The sequence below is a fragment of the Charadrius vociferus genome, unplaced genomic scaffold (assembly GCF_000708025.1).
Source record: "Charadrius vociferus isolate BGI_N301 unplaced genomic scaffold, ASM70802v2 scaffold400, whole genome shotgun sequence".
NCBI lineage: Eukaryota > Metazoa > Chordata > Aves > Charadriiformes > Charadriidae > Charadrius > Charadrius vociferus.
This window is the reverse complement of record NW_009646556.1, coordinates 834333-848707: the sequence shown is the minus strand read 5'-3', so window position 1 is coordinate 848707 and position 14375 is coordinate 834333. Positions and strand designations below refer to the sequence as shown.

The 14375-nt window shown below is 39.8% G+C and overlaps 1 protein-coding gene across 1 annotated transcript in view; it reads right to left on the bottom strand.

The window, feature by feature from the left end:
* MMP2 (matrix metallopeptidase 2 (gelatinase A, 72kDa gelatinase, 72kDa type IV collagenase)) overlaps window positions 1–13454 on the bottom strand; it is a 34557-nt gene extending 21103 nt beyond the window's left edge. The window contains exons 1-5 of the mRNA XM_009886354.1: window positions 13139–13454; window positions 8585–8811; window positions 6881–7029; window positions 4608–4736; window positions 2832–3005 (exon numbers count right to left, since the gene is read on the bottom strand). Coding sequence (XP_009884656.1) covers window positions 2832–3005; window positions 4608–4736; window positions 6881–7029; window positions 8585–8811; window positions 13139–13282 — 823 coding nt within the window. The 5' untranslated portion in view covers window positions 13283–13454. The remainder of the gene's footprint in view (window positions 1–2831; window positions 3006–4607; window positions 4737–6880; window positions 7030–8584; window positions 8812–13138) is intronic.
* Between the last annotated feature and the right edge of the window lie 921 nt (window positions 13455–14375).

Genomic DNA, 14375 nt, shown 5'->3' with positions numbered 1-14375 from the left:
TACTTGAATCAGTCTACAAAATTAGGGTACAGATCTGGGCTTAACTTTAGAAGAACCTAGTGAACACTATAGCTTTAAAACTGTTTCCTGCAGTGTGGCTCTATAACAAGAAGACTTGAAACTAACTTCAGTGAATTAAACCAGAGAGAAACAAATACTGGCAACTGGGAATGTTGCCCCCAGCACAGGCTCTATGATGTAACTCCTCCCATATCTGAATGTATTAGCTGGGTTTGAGCAAATGGTATCTTGGAGTTATGAGTGAACAATGCAGCTCTGAATTTAATAAGAAACATCTGTGCATAACTGTTCAAGGATCTTGCAAAACAATTGCATCAGAAACAAAAGGCTGAAACTCTTCTGTTCCGTTTCAGAAACCTTGACACAAGCATTTCCAGGAACATCAACTTCCATAACCAACCCTCCCCGAGAGTGCTTCACTGCTTACATTTTTGGTGTTTTATGACTTTGGGATTTTACAAAGGTATTGGTCAAGGTGTGTGGATCTCAGTTTGTCCAGCTACCTATAATCCAGGCTTTGTTCTGACTATATCCAAACATTTGGAGTACTATAAAGAAAAAAGCTCAATTTTGCTCTTTTACAGCTGGAAGGATTAACTTGAGGGAGAAGAGATTTGGGGAAAGGTGGGGAATAAAGGACATGTCAAAGTTTTAGGAAAAAATGATTGTGCAGTTAAGTGTGTGTGCACACATATTATCTACTGAAGTGAATGTTAGGCTAAAGAAGCTAGTTCTGAAAGTCCTGTAACTAACAATAACTTTTTTTTTTAAACTCCCTGAAGTTTGATAAAAGTTCCCACTCCCTCTTGTTCATCCCCTATGGTTGTATAAATTGCTGTCACCATGGTAGATCCCAGTTGTAGATGTGACCTATAATGGGCAGTTGGGGTTTTAGAAATTAAGGAATATTTTTTTTTAATCCTATTAGGACCAGAAGACTGATATATTCTACAATAAATTATTTTTGCAAACCACTAGCATCCTGATGCAGAAAATTTGTAATCTTACATGGGATGGGGAGGCACTCTTTTTCAGGGAGTGTGGTTATAGGACAAGGGGTAATGGTTTTAAACTGAAAGAGGGGAGATATAGATTGGATATTAGGAAGAAATTATTTCCTGTGAGGGTGGTGAGCCCCTGGCACAGGTTGCCCAGAGGAGCTGTGGCTGCCCCATCCCTGGAGGTGTTCAAGGCCAGGTTGGACGGGGCTTGGAGCAGCCTGGGCTGGGGGGAGGTGTCCCTGCCCAGGGCAGGGGGGTTGGAACTCGATGATCTTTAAGGTGCCTTCCAACCCAAACCATTCTGTGATTCTGTGATATTGGAAACCATATGGTATTGCAAATGAACTTGAGAAATCCCCAAAATTTGCCAAGCAGGAATCCACTTAATGTTTGGCTACAATAGGATACCAGAGAAGTTTTGAAGACAGGGCATCTGAATTTTTTCTACATACACATATCTGTGATCTTTCAAAAAATTATGTGTACTTAACTGACACATGCATATTAAAGCACATACATGTGTTTTAACAGTACTCATTGAGGCTTGACTGGGACATGTCAGGCTGTGCTTGTGCATTCTTAGTCTGGCAAAACCCTGAACGCGTCTTGTTTTGTTAGCGTTGCATCCTAAGCGTCACTAATTTTCTTTCAGCAATCTGTATTCACTTTCCTTGTACTGACTGCATGTAGCCATAATATTATAAGTGAGTTTAGTACTATTGTTCAATTGTTCAAAATCTTATATCTAGTAGACTCAACAAGATGTTCAAGCAGGAAACATATTATCATAATTTCATTTGAAAGATAATAATCATATGGTGTATATTTTTTAAAAGTTATGGCTACATGAAAGCATTATACACATTGTCTGATCTGTAAATGAGTGTTTCCAAATAGGAATTAAATTGCTTGTGAAATGGAGGATTCTCTTCACAGTCCAAAAAGTTAGAAATTAAGTACGATTTTTGCTTTCCTAGACCCTCTAACAGTTTTGTATAGATACTGATACAGAGTTATGATTTCTGAAATATAGTGTCATTCAAGTGAGCTGTTGGAACTGCTCCATGAGTAAAAGTCCTAAGACTTGTGTTAAAAATAAATTCTAAAAATGTGAGTGCTCTCCTGGCTAGCAATTTGCGATGTACCAACATATAAATAACTTTGTACCAGCATAGATCCTCACTTGAAATTCAATCATATTTATTTTGAAAAGCAGTATAAGGTCATTTAAAGGGTGATTTGTGACAATAATAGCGTCATGTTGCACTAAAAGGGCTCCCAGACTCAGAGGACCTCGACAACTAGTTGGTAAAATTGGTATACAAGGTTATAGAGGTTTGGCTTGATGGGTTTCATCCTTAACTGCTAGCTTTTGTCAGTTACCACTCCAGAAAGAGATGCAATTGCAATTGTTAGTGGCCAGCAATTTAGGGGGAGATTTCTGTCATTTGGTGTGCTTCATCTCCAAATTTGGCCCTATCCTTACTCTAAAAGATGGTTGTCTTTCCTGGATCGTGAAATGGAACTTGTAGTGTCTTTGATGTATATATGGGGCTGACGTTGCTTCTGACGTATCTTCAATATATCCGTGTTTTCAGAGAAATGCCTCGACCTGGGTCATCATCAGTTACAAACTCTCCTACACCAAGGGGGCCTTTAGGGAGTGTTGTCTGCTTAGATACTGAGGAGATATTAAAAGCAGTAAATCTAAATCGGCCAGAAAGGATGTGGAAAAAGTACAAGAAGTGGATGGGCAAAATAAGTAGGGAACAGTTTAACAGGAAAAGAGTGAAACAATGATCTACTTACACTCATGGGGACAAAAGCCGTATTTGCCATCTGCATCAAAGTCTTTGGTTGTGGAACACCAGAGGAATCCATCACTGCGTCCTGCGTCTGTGCAGCTGTTGTACTCCTTGCCATTGAACCAGAAGGGAAATTTGCAGTATTCACCATCTGCATTTCCATACTTCACTCTAACCACTATAAAGAGAACACATGCAGAGGTGAAATTAGCCACCAACTAGTACAAAAAAATACAGTTTCTGGAAATCTTCCTTTCCTGGAGGACACTGGTATAGAAATGCAGTCTGAATTTCCACTTTGAAATTCAATATGCTGTTGGTCTCTCTATTGGCAAGATGATCATAGCTGAAATAATAACTGGTAATTTTGAAAGAATTACATGGATATTACTCATGGTGAAGTGTTAGAGTGAACAGTCCTTAGAATCAGCCCAGAAAAATATATATGTTGTTGTTACTATGGCAATGCAAACTTACAAACATGCTTTTAATACATTTAGTAATTTTGTTTCTTTGGTAATATGGTCTAAAATTTTCAGTATAGTTTGAAAGGTTCCAGGCGGCAGCTGAGCATGAGCTGAACATGTCTTGTGCCTCATAAACCACTTTGGTATTTCCAATTTGACTTAAATGAGATCTGCTGTGGCGCTGCGGGGATAGGGTGGTAATGCAGACACACCCAGGTCCTGGGGTTTAATTCAATTTGTCACATGGAGTCTTAAGACTACAGTATTGGTGCTGTAAGATAAGTTAATGTATAGATAATTCACTTATCCATAGCTGCTCTTGTAATGGCAGTAACTGACTGGATGCTTGTGCAGTATTTCCACGAATGTGGAAAACAGTTTCCTCCTATTTGTTGTTAGTCTGAGGCAGGGATCCACTCCAGTTGCTACACATACTGGTCAATGTTTCTGCTAAAGTTAAAAGAAAGCCAAACAGAAGGAAGTTGACTATTTTGGTATTAAAGTTCAATTATTTTTTCAATGGGAGGACAGCTGGGAAAACTAGGATTTGAAATGAAAGGCAAACATGAGTTTGAATTCTTATTCTAAGTTTTCCAAATTATTTTACAGAAGAATTGTAATTAGAAATATATGATCGCGGCAAAGCTCAAACAGAAAAAACAGGTTCCAGACTACAAATACTTGATCTTGTTTGTCTGCTTCACATTGATACTATCTGGACTTCAGTTGTTTTCTTCTAAAGGGTCTGGCAAACTAAAGATTCTTGGAGATGTTCTTAATCCACTGTTTGATGTCAATTTTATTTCAGTCATCAGCATGAGAGATTTATATTTGATTTGTTTTTGACATGAGTATATAAATCCTTATTAAGGTGGACGGTTCCATTTTTAACAACTGGAGCCACAGCTTAAGTCGTCTTAAAAGGGTATGCCAGCTGAAAAGCACTGCCAGTCTGCCTCTTACAAATGAACTTAAAGATGATGTAGTTTGGGTACCTGAGAACTGAAGCATTCAAGATCGTAGTTGTGGCTTTGTACTTTTCCCACAATTCATGAAGGTTGTGGAGCATCAGGCCCATTACTAATTCAGGTTTTCAAGGGGCAACGGTAGAGGAACAGAAAGGGAATTCCAAGGTAACATTTATTTAGGAATTACATAAACGTCTTGTAGAGAACAATTTAAATTGTTTAAGTGAATTTTCATCCCCTAACATTTATTGGCATGTCAATGAAAATATTTCATGTAGTGCCTGAAACAGCATTAAAACATAGCAGCCAGCAAGCCATATGTTCTGAAACATTAAAGTCTGGTACCTTGCCCCTCTCCAAGAGTCCACAGTTCATCATCATCAAAATGGGAGTCTCCTCCAATTCCTGGCCCTGGTGCAAAGGCATGAGCCAGGAGACCGTCTTTCCCATCAAATGGATAGCCATCGCCGTGTTCTGCAGGAGGAAGCAGACAAAAAAGAGCAGTTTCTTATGACCTCAACTCTGTCAGACTCTATACATGAATGATGATTATCATGTGTACTTTCCCATCCAAGACAGCAGCAGAATACTCTAGTGAGTGAGTTTATTGGTATGGGTTTTGCTGGCAAGACTGAACCAGAAGAGAAGCAGCCAGTTCTTACAAAGAACATTAAGTGTCAGGATTGCTGTTGTCACAGTGTGTTATTTTATATCTCATAAGTATTGTGGAAAGGAATCAGAAACAGTGAACAGTGAAATATTGTACATTAGATGTGTGACTGCATACACACTGGTATTTCTCAATGGAGACTGGTAGGAGCTGTAAAATAAACATTGTAGATGGGGAGTGTTTTCAGACTGTTCGTATCGGTCTCCCAACACAGAGATTGGAAAGTAAAGGCAGATTTCTCTTTGCAGGCTACTCTTTTCTCCTACACCTCAGACTGCTATGCTTTTTTCTTTGTGCAGGATACTAACACCTTTAAGCAGGAAAGCAAATCAGCTGAGTGTCTCAGTAGCAAGTCTGTGGAAAGCTAGCTTAGTCAGTGCCCTGAGTCCTGCGAATGAGCCTATTCCTCCTCCACATCAACCACTCCGAGACTCAGGCAGCTCACAGGGCAACAGCAGGTTAAGTAGCTCTCCTGTTATTACACTGTAGGCTTTTCTTGGAAGTACACCGCATGTGGGTAAGGCAGGCTGGCAAGGGCATAACCCTGTTATTCATAGCTTTCCCACCACACTGACCTGTGCATCAAAGCTGGCTGCCAGCATCTCCAGTTGCATCATTTCAGGCCTTTTGGTCTGATGTCTTGCCATTTAACAGAAGCCCTAAATACACAGGCTCGATTCTCTACTCTGTTACACTGATTTCATGCTGGTGTCACTCTCTTAATACTAGTTCAGTTCATTCATTTCAGTAGACTAGTGTGTCAGTTGTCAAGGAGATTTTGACATATATTAGATGCTTTACTCCCATTTATTTCAAAGTAGATCCTGTGCTTAAGAGAAAGCTTAAAAATGAAAAACCTTGTGAATGTCCCAGCTCCCGTGAATCAGACATGCAGTAAAGTGATAAGACTGAATGAATGTGGAAGTAGTTGTTCGCCCACTGTTTTTGAACTGCTGACTATAACCAGCAAGTACTAAAACCAGCAGAAACAGTTTTGCTTTCGTAAGACTTCTTTTTTGTGAACCAAGCCAGCCTGGATGAGGATCTGAAGTTTTGAGTTCTGTACAGAATCTCTGAAACTGTTGAGGTCAACTCATCAGTAGCTAAAGCAAAGAAAACCAGCTTGAAATGGAGGCTTTCACAAAGAGCTCAGTTATTCTTTGAACTGTTCTCTTCACTTCCAAAGTCTACCTCCCAAGTGATTGGCTGCACAAGTATCTTCATTAGTATTAAAAATTCTGTGACTGTCCGTAAGACATTAAAATGCCCCAGGTTTACGCTGAAAAGCTATCATCTTTCTTTCATGGGAAATCAAAATTAATTGAGAAGCCAGGTACAATGAAAATAAAACAAGTAACTTATCATCAGCTGAAATCCAATCATAATTGAGCTTACAATCTATATTTTTAAATTCCTCCAGACCAAAGAGGGCATTGAAAACCTGCATTCTGCTATGCTACAGAACAGAGACCAGCTATGGAGTCAAAACTGAAAGTCACATATCCATTTTTAAGCTCCCGTATATTAGGACCTCCACCACTATCACTGGAAAACGGAGTATGGAGCTATAAATAAACAGTACAATGGCATTCCATTCTCTTCTGTGGCAAGAAGCCAGCTCACATCATCTGAAGATCTGTATCAATATTTCCCAGTTCTATTTCTGATTTGTAAATTTAAAAAAATGTTGCCCCTAGTGATTCTCTTTTGGAAAGATAAATATAGTATAAGGATAATGTATAAATACTTCTCTCTCTCTCTCATGTATAAGAAAAAAAAAAAAAATCTTAGTGAAATTAGATCTTAGCTTGTGTAAGCCAAGTGCAGGCTAGGACAAGGTTTGCCAGAAAGGCTCATGGGTACTACTTATTGAGGGTAGATCATTCCAATACTAAGGATTAATGAAAGGAACAAAACGGAAAACATATGTAAAAATAGAAAAGTATACCCCATCGGCCAAAATTAATCATAATGTCTGCTTCTCCATCGTTTATTCGGTTAAATCTCAGTGGTGTGACATCACTCCAGACTTGAAAGGCTCGAGCAAAGGCATCATCTACTGTTTCAGGATCCAAATCCGGAGTATAGCCTATAATCCTTAGAGGGAAGAGGAAGAGTTAAATAACATATAAACCCCCTCCCAGAATTTGTTATGTACTGATCAAACTGCTGAGTAGACTTAGTAGTGAAACCGGTTAAGAGGTAACACTGCTCCACCTGAGATCTAGACACTTGCCTTTGATTAGTACACGTGTTTAGATGTGGCGCTTACTGTTTATTTTCCTTTGGAATTGATGCAGCAGCATGAAGAAAATTATATAGCCAGAGGCTGCAAAGCCTGCATGGCAGTGGCCTTGTACAAAATACTCAGGCAAGACATCACCTTATGTTCTTTTGCTCCGTTAGATTTGAGATTTACATTTTTGTAGACTACTTAGCTTTCAAAGTCACCCAGTCGCTTTAGACATGGACATAAAAGCACATCTTGATATAGAAGATTTATTTGCTAGAAAAAGAGCTCAATAACGTTCTGAAGCTTTCAAGTGTGGATTCTTTTGCTCTTTAGTAATACCAAAACCCAGCCCTTCTCCCTCACCTTTGCCATTGGCTGCGTATTGTTTCATGCCAGTTGAACGTTAATCCAGTATGTCGGTTACATTGGCAATAGGATGCATGGGGAAATCGGAGGTAAAAGCATGCAAGATAGAGCCATAAGCCTGACAAGAGGAAGGGACAAACTCTTAAGTGCATTGCTTTCTTCTTCTTTGTATATTTTAGTTGGACTCCTTAGTGCCTTGTATTACAGCCAGCTAACCTCCATGTAAAGACAAGTTTCCAGTTCTTTGCTGCTGGGGCTGTACACAGTGATGGAAATGACTTTGTGCCTAATGAGAATGAGGAATCAGAGGAAGCGCATCAGCAAGTGGGGGCTGTGCCATGGGTTTTTTCAGTGTTTATTGGGCAACTCGCAGCACAAGGGATGCTTTGGTTCCTAACGTGTGAAGAAGCAGCAGAGCAAGTCAAGCAGTTAAGACAAATCTGCTGTTTGTTCTCATTGGTGCTAAAAATTTGTTCCTGGACCACCTAAGGTAATGGGATTTTTTTTTTCATTACTGACTTCAGTGAGAGCTGTATTGGTCGCTAACTCTTCAGAGTAACAAAAGAAAACATGGCAAACCTATTGCAAAAAGTTTGCTTTGAATCATGTCTGTATATATCTGAAATACATTTGTTTTGTTTTGAAGTCTATTTGATGACCTCCATTTTTATGACTGCTGAACACAGAGGATTTTGTCCTCCTACATGGCCTCTGTAGTCCATAAGTAGTGTGGTCCTTGCTGAGCAGATGAGCAACTGAGATCTCCTACTCCAGTTCCCTTAGGGTGCTTGCAGCAGAGTAAAGAACAAACCCCAAATCTCTTTAGTTTCAACCAGAACCGTAAAGTTGTGCTTTAGATTATTATTCCTGAAATTTTACAGTTTGAAATTTCAGAGGTGTTTGCTAAAGCATCTAGTAGTTATCCACACACAAAAAGAGACTCTAATTCGAGAAATCCTGTCTAGCCTTCTAAGCAGCTACACCGCTTCTAAACGTCCTGTTTGGTTCTTAAAAGCTTATGTATGAGCAAAACCCAACATCACCAGCCAGTACCTGTATGTTATATGATTCTTTTCCCATTTTGGCTTTCTTGGAAAGAAGTTGTAATTGGCTACATCTGGGTTACCACAGCGGGGTTTCTTCATTGTCTCAATAGTATTTTGATCCAAATCTCCAGTTTCAGGCAGCCCAAAAAATTTCTGCATTTTCTTCAAAGTATCTTTCAGGACAAATAAATTGCAGTTGTCTTTTGGGCACCCATAGTATTTATTCAGGTATTGCTTGGGAAAAAAAAAAAAGACAGAACAAAGACTTAAAATCCATAAAAGAGATAGTTAATCATTACAAATAAATACGGTAATTCCATGTTAGCTTCCCACCTGTAATTTGCAAGTTTTCTTTTAAAAATTACTATTATTAGTAACTGAGAGACCAGCAGAATCTCCTTAATTGACACAAACCATCCTTGATCACACAACACTGCTAATTAAGCAATCATTTCCACTATTAGCTATCACCTTTACTGAATGAATTGCTTTATTAGTAAGTAGAGCATAGAGCTTTAATGTAGAACTACAAAGTAAAAATGGGTTTGTCTTTTTTGGTTTCTTTATGATGTATAAATCTGCTTACAGTTTTAGATTCTGTGTATTTTTTTTCCTGGAAGACTCTATGGATTATTGAGAAACTTGTCCAAGTATCAAAGCAAACACACAAATGAGACCACGTTAATTGAAAAAAAACAACCAACAACAAACCAACATTGTTTATCCAAACCGCGTAACGCTATTTGAATGTTGTACGTGTTTGCTTTTGACTCAACCATTGCAAAGACCTGAGGAAGGTGGTCTTTGGTAACATCTCAGTTGCTTGGACTCTGCAGCCAATCAATATCTGCATACTTAAAACACTATCAAACACCCCAGCAGATATGGCTAGACTGATCTGTCTGATACAGCCATGGTGGCAGATCACAAAATTATCTTTCCTTAGAAAACAGTCATCGTAAAGGATCAAAAAGGCAGCACAAACCCATTCTTTTCATCTCTTATCTAAAACAATACCCACCTAAGTCTCCTCCACTTTCCATTTTGATCAGTATGACCTAATTAGCAGGTGTAGTGCAGTTAAAAAAAAGTCTGTCTGCTTTGCTACAGCTTCTAATCCTGGAAGAGCAGTGGGTTAGTCTGGTCCCTGGCAACTGTTCCAGTTGAGCAGCCATGTCTTTCTCATGTGTTGAGAAGTTATGTGTTTCTGTTAAGCTGAACTGTAGATAAACAGCTGTGGTCCTGATTATCCATACATGGGCCCCACCTTCTACGCAACACACAAGTGAGATCACACAAACAATTCAGTATTTAGTATTTTTTCCCTTAAATTCAGTGTTCACTGGCAGAATAACTGTGAGCTTCTTGGGGTGTGGGGACCCACCCTGAGAGAATGCCTGGCAGTCTCTAGTAGGTGGTGGAACCTGCCATAAATACATAGTCACTTGAATGAAAAAGAGGTACAAGAAGCAAACGAGAAAACTTCTAGTAATATCTTCAGCAACTCTATAAAATCCTTTATCAGCTCTGTTTCTAACTGGAGGCTAAACATGGCCACACAGCAGACTGCTGGCTAGCTAGAGGTGTTGGAGCCAGAGTGAATTTGAGAAAAACTGTAGCTCAGGCTGTGTCCTTAGCTTGGACTGTTGCGCAGTCACACTGTTTAGATTACGTACAGCTTTAGATTGTTGAATTTATATCCTCATTCAGGAGTAGATAAATGGATTATGATTAAGATGTTAGTTTGGGTACTTCTACAATGATAAAAACCGTATCATTATCTAATTCTTTTAATTCACAGGTTCTTAACGGCTTGACTAAACTGTCTGGAGTTGTAGGCTTTATCCAGTAAAGTGAATCTGACGGTTCTCTTGCACAGAAATTCCAGGAACTCCACACTCAAGTCTGGGTTTGCAATATTTGATGCTTAGCTCTGAAAGAAAAGCTAGAGCCATGTCAAATGGCAGGCGTTCCCAAACTGCTGTGTAGGCCACCCCAGCTGGTGCTTAGCATGACGCAGAGCTGAGATGCCCTTGCCAATGACGCTGTTAGACAGGAAGGCCGTAAGTCACTGATCTTTCCGGTAAAATGGTTTGTAGCAGAGGAAGAAGCATCCTTGAGGCATATGAACTACAAATCCAAGGTAGGAAAACACCCTAAATAAGGTAAAGGCATATTTGCCAAAAATGTAATGTAATGTACTGTAATTATGTCTAACTGAGGATTACAAGAAGCCTGACAACATGCCTGCACGTTTAAGTTCTCGTGCCTGGAAGTATTCCTGAGGGAAACCTTACTTTATGTATCTAATTCATTGACTGAAGTTCACCCAGGAGACTAGGGATAAGACCAATACATCAGAAAAATATAGCAAAGGATATTTGATGATTGCAGTTGGTCAAGCCTGGATTTCACCACACTCCTCATTAAGTCCAGGCATACCGCATCTACCCTGCGTAGGAAATGGCTCAGAGCTTACTCAGAAAAAGGATTTAATCAAGATGTTACACCATTTCCTTCAGAAGGTCCTCCATCTACCTACTGACTATGCACAGACTATGCCTAGTTTTTGGGATTCTTGTAACTTCTCCAGTGGTATGTCTCCAGCGGACACTGCGGCACTGGCAAATAAGGGACACAGAACGGCATCGCCTTTGCTACCACTAAGCTTCTGTCTGGTCATAGTTAATGGGGCCTGGTGGAAATTACGTGAAATGCATTAAGACCATAATCAAACAAGCCAGTTTGCAGGATCTGTTCTTATCCCAGTTTTCATTTTAGTGTAGCCTGATGGATTTTCTTATGCTTCTGTTTGCACCTCCCGATGAGGTACCATGATATAATATAGACTATACATCAGAACTGAAGTTTACTGAAGAAGCAGAATGCTGCCCTTGTCATTTTTGGTTTGGGAGTAAGATATACAACCAAAAATACAAAACGGTAAAGAATTTTACTTGCTAGGATTCTAAATAAAAAGCTAACCCCTCTCAGTTTTTCCTAAAATGGAGGTTTTACTGAAGATGAGAAATGCACATAACCAGCTGTTCTATGAGAAGAGAATCTTGAAGAAAATGTAGTGTCTATGTAAACCACATCTTGGCCTAGGCTGCAAAATTCAGTTTCCCCAGAGTCAGCAGGGAGCTGTGGTGATCTGGAATTTTGATCCAGCCCATTAATGAAACAGGGTCCAGCTGCAACATAGCAATTTGTGTTCCGACGCTGAGTGTTGGGGCTGTTCAGATGGAGGGTGTGAGGGAAAGGCAGCCAGTTAGCATTACCCAAGAATACTCCAGGAAAGACAAAGAACTGCAGCGTTAAACCAGCTTGTAATTTTCCTCTGAGTACACATAATAAATAGGTTGTTCGAAAGAAACAGAGATGAGGGGAGATGTGGATTGCTGTTACTGAATAAAAGCCTGGCTGTGTCTTAGAAAATAGATTATTTAAGAGTGCTTAAATTATGATTAGACATGTGTGACCCCACTCTCCTCTCCCACATGCACTGCCCCCCTCCCCCCTCCCCATCCGCTGGCTGCTGTGCTGCTAAGGCAAATCCTTGGGTGAATTTGTTTTGTTAAAGGCTGAGGAGTGCCCTTTTTGGGTCAGTTTGTCTGTTTTTCCTAAACTTTCCACCGCAGCTCCCATCTGGAAATTCTCTCTCTACCCTCCCCCAGACCTTCTTTAACCTGGCAAGCTTTCCCAAGATGAACACCAACTCCTAAAGAAAACTGACCAACTTTCAAACCTGTGTCCTAAAATAAGAATAATTTATCTCAATCTTCCTTAAAATGGACTTACTGCTGAAAAAGAGAAATGTCTATAATTTACATGCTAAAATAAGGATAATCCATCTCAATCTCCCCTTAAATGGACTTCCCCATAATGTCATTTATATGAAGGTCCACAGGGCTAAAATAAGGTTAGAATAAAATGCTGTAGAGTTATAGCTATAATTTGCTAATGTCACAGAAATCCAAACTCCTTTTTTTTGTTCCAGATTGAATTTGGAAAAAAATATTTCTTTAAACCTCTGATGAGATTTTTTTTCAAAGTCAAAACCAGTCACAATGGCTTCTGAAACTCGAGCCAGCTTTGGATTGTAATTGTCCCTTAAAGCTGTGTTTATGCAACGCACGGTAAACAATCTGGAAAACAAACTTCTGAAAGCTGTGATACATGCATTAAGTGAGTCTCGACAGCCCTCACTTCTGCTGGATTTAAGTAAAAAATTAGATGCCTTATTTGCCCTTCTCCCCTCTTACCATGCAATCTTTTGATTATAGTTGCGATGGTATGATGAAATTATTTTTTATGTTCAGACTTAAGGAAAAAAACCAAACGCTTTCTTTGCCGGCTTTAAAAATTTTAAGAGAGGAAACATAACTTGGCTCTAGCTTTAACTTTTGAAAGCTGATACCTTTGCTAGCTAGCTAGCACTTCCAGAGACTCTCGGGAGAGAATGCTACAGTCATTCCCGAGCCTCAGCTGAAACAAGAAAGAAACATCTGCTTATGAAAGAACAATATAAATCTGAAGCAAAGATGAAACCAAAACTTACCACTGCTAGTTCTTTGTCTGTTTTGGGAGTGCTGTCGCCAGGAAACTTAATGATTGGTGACGGTGCAGCTAAAGTTTTGTTAAAAAGATAAACTTGGATTAATAGTACTTTAAAAACGAAGCCACAGACAGTGTGAGTCTTCATTCTGCCTGAACTTGCGCTCTCCGCTTTGCAAAAAGATTTTCCCTGACTGCCTGTCAGTCCCTTTAGCTGCACAGTGCACCAGTTGCTTATCTGCACATCTTAACTCTCTGCACCGTTTTCTCTTTTGCTTGCTCTAGCAATTCCTTTGTATGTTTAAAACATCCAGATGCGCAGTCTCAAGCTACCACAAGAGGAAGTCTGAAAACTAGTGGAAACATGAGAAAAGGGCAGTTACCAGATGTGATTGCTGTGATTTTAAGGTAGCAACAGGCAGATACTTATTACTGCTGAAAGAGGCCACGTTTTCTCCTCATTTGCATATATGAAAGCATTTAGTTATGCCAGGGAGCAGAAGAAAGCAAACTCTGACTTAATCTTGAAGATGAAGTGTCCTACATATATTTTAAATTAAAAAAAAAAAATAATTCCTAAACATTATTTTCGTGGCCAAGTATTTTTATTAAGTTTTAGCCTATTTTTTGGCCATGGACATAATCATCTGCTTTAGTCATTTGTGGTTACACTCGTACACAGCGCCTTACAGTAAACATTTTGATTATGGATTTTGAGGCAGACCCTGCACGGGCCAGCGCAGCCGAGGAAGGCTTCTTGTCCCACTCCTGCTTAGGCGCCACAAGCTGTAGGTCTGTGTACACGGGGCTCGCCCGCACTTGGTGTGAGCCTCGCTCCCTCCCTGGTCTGGGCAGAACGTGCAGAGCTCTGAATAAGAGTCTTGTGGCTCGTTTGGGTTTAGAACCAGCTTGAGGCTTTGCCACCAACAGGCACAGTGTATCACCTTAGTCTGTGGGGTAAGAGATCATCAGGCAGATTCAGCAATAGAAATTATCCTCAATAATTGACATCAGGGGAATTGTACAAAATTCCGAGTTAGCTTATGCTGGGGGTTTGGTCCGCTGGTGTAGCTGCCTTAGTCTGAAATTCTGGTGTAAATACGGCCATTGTTGTGGGCAGTCTTTATTGTGTCAGTCATAATATTGCCAGCTTTGAGATGTTATTACAAGCGGAATATTTTTTTAACTGATTATCCCTAATCTCGGGGCTTGGCTCATGACTTTTTAAGATGGGAGGCTGG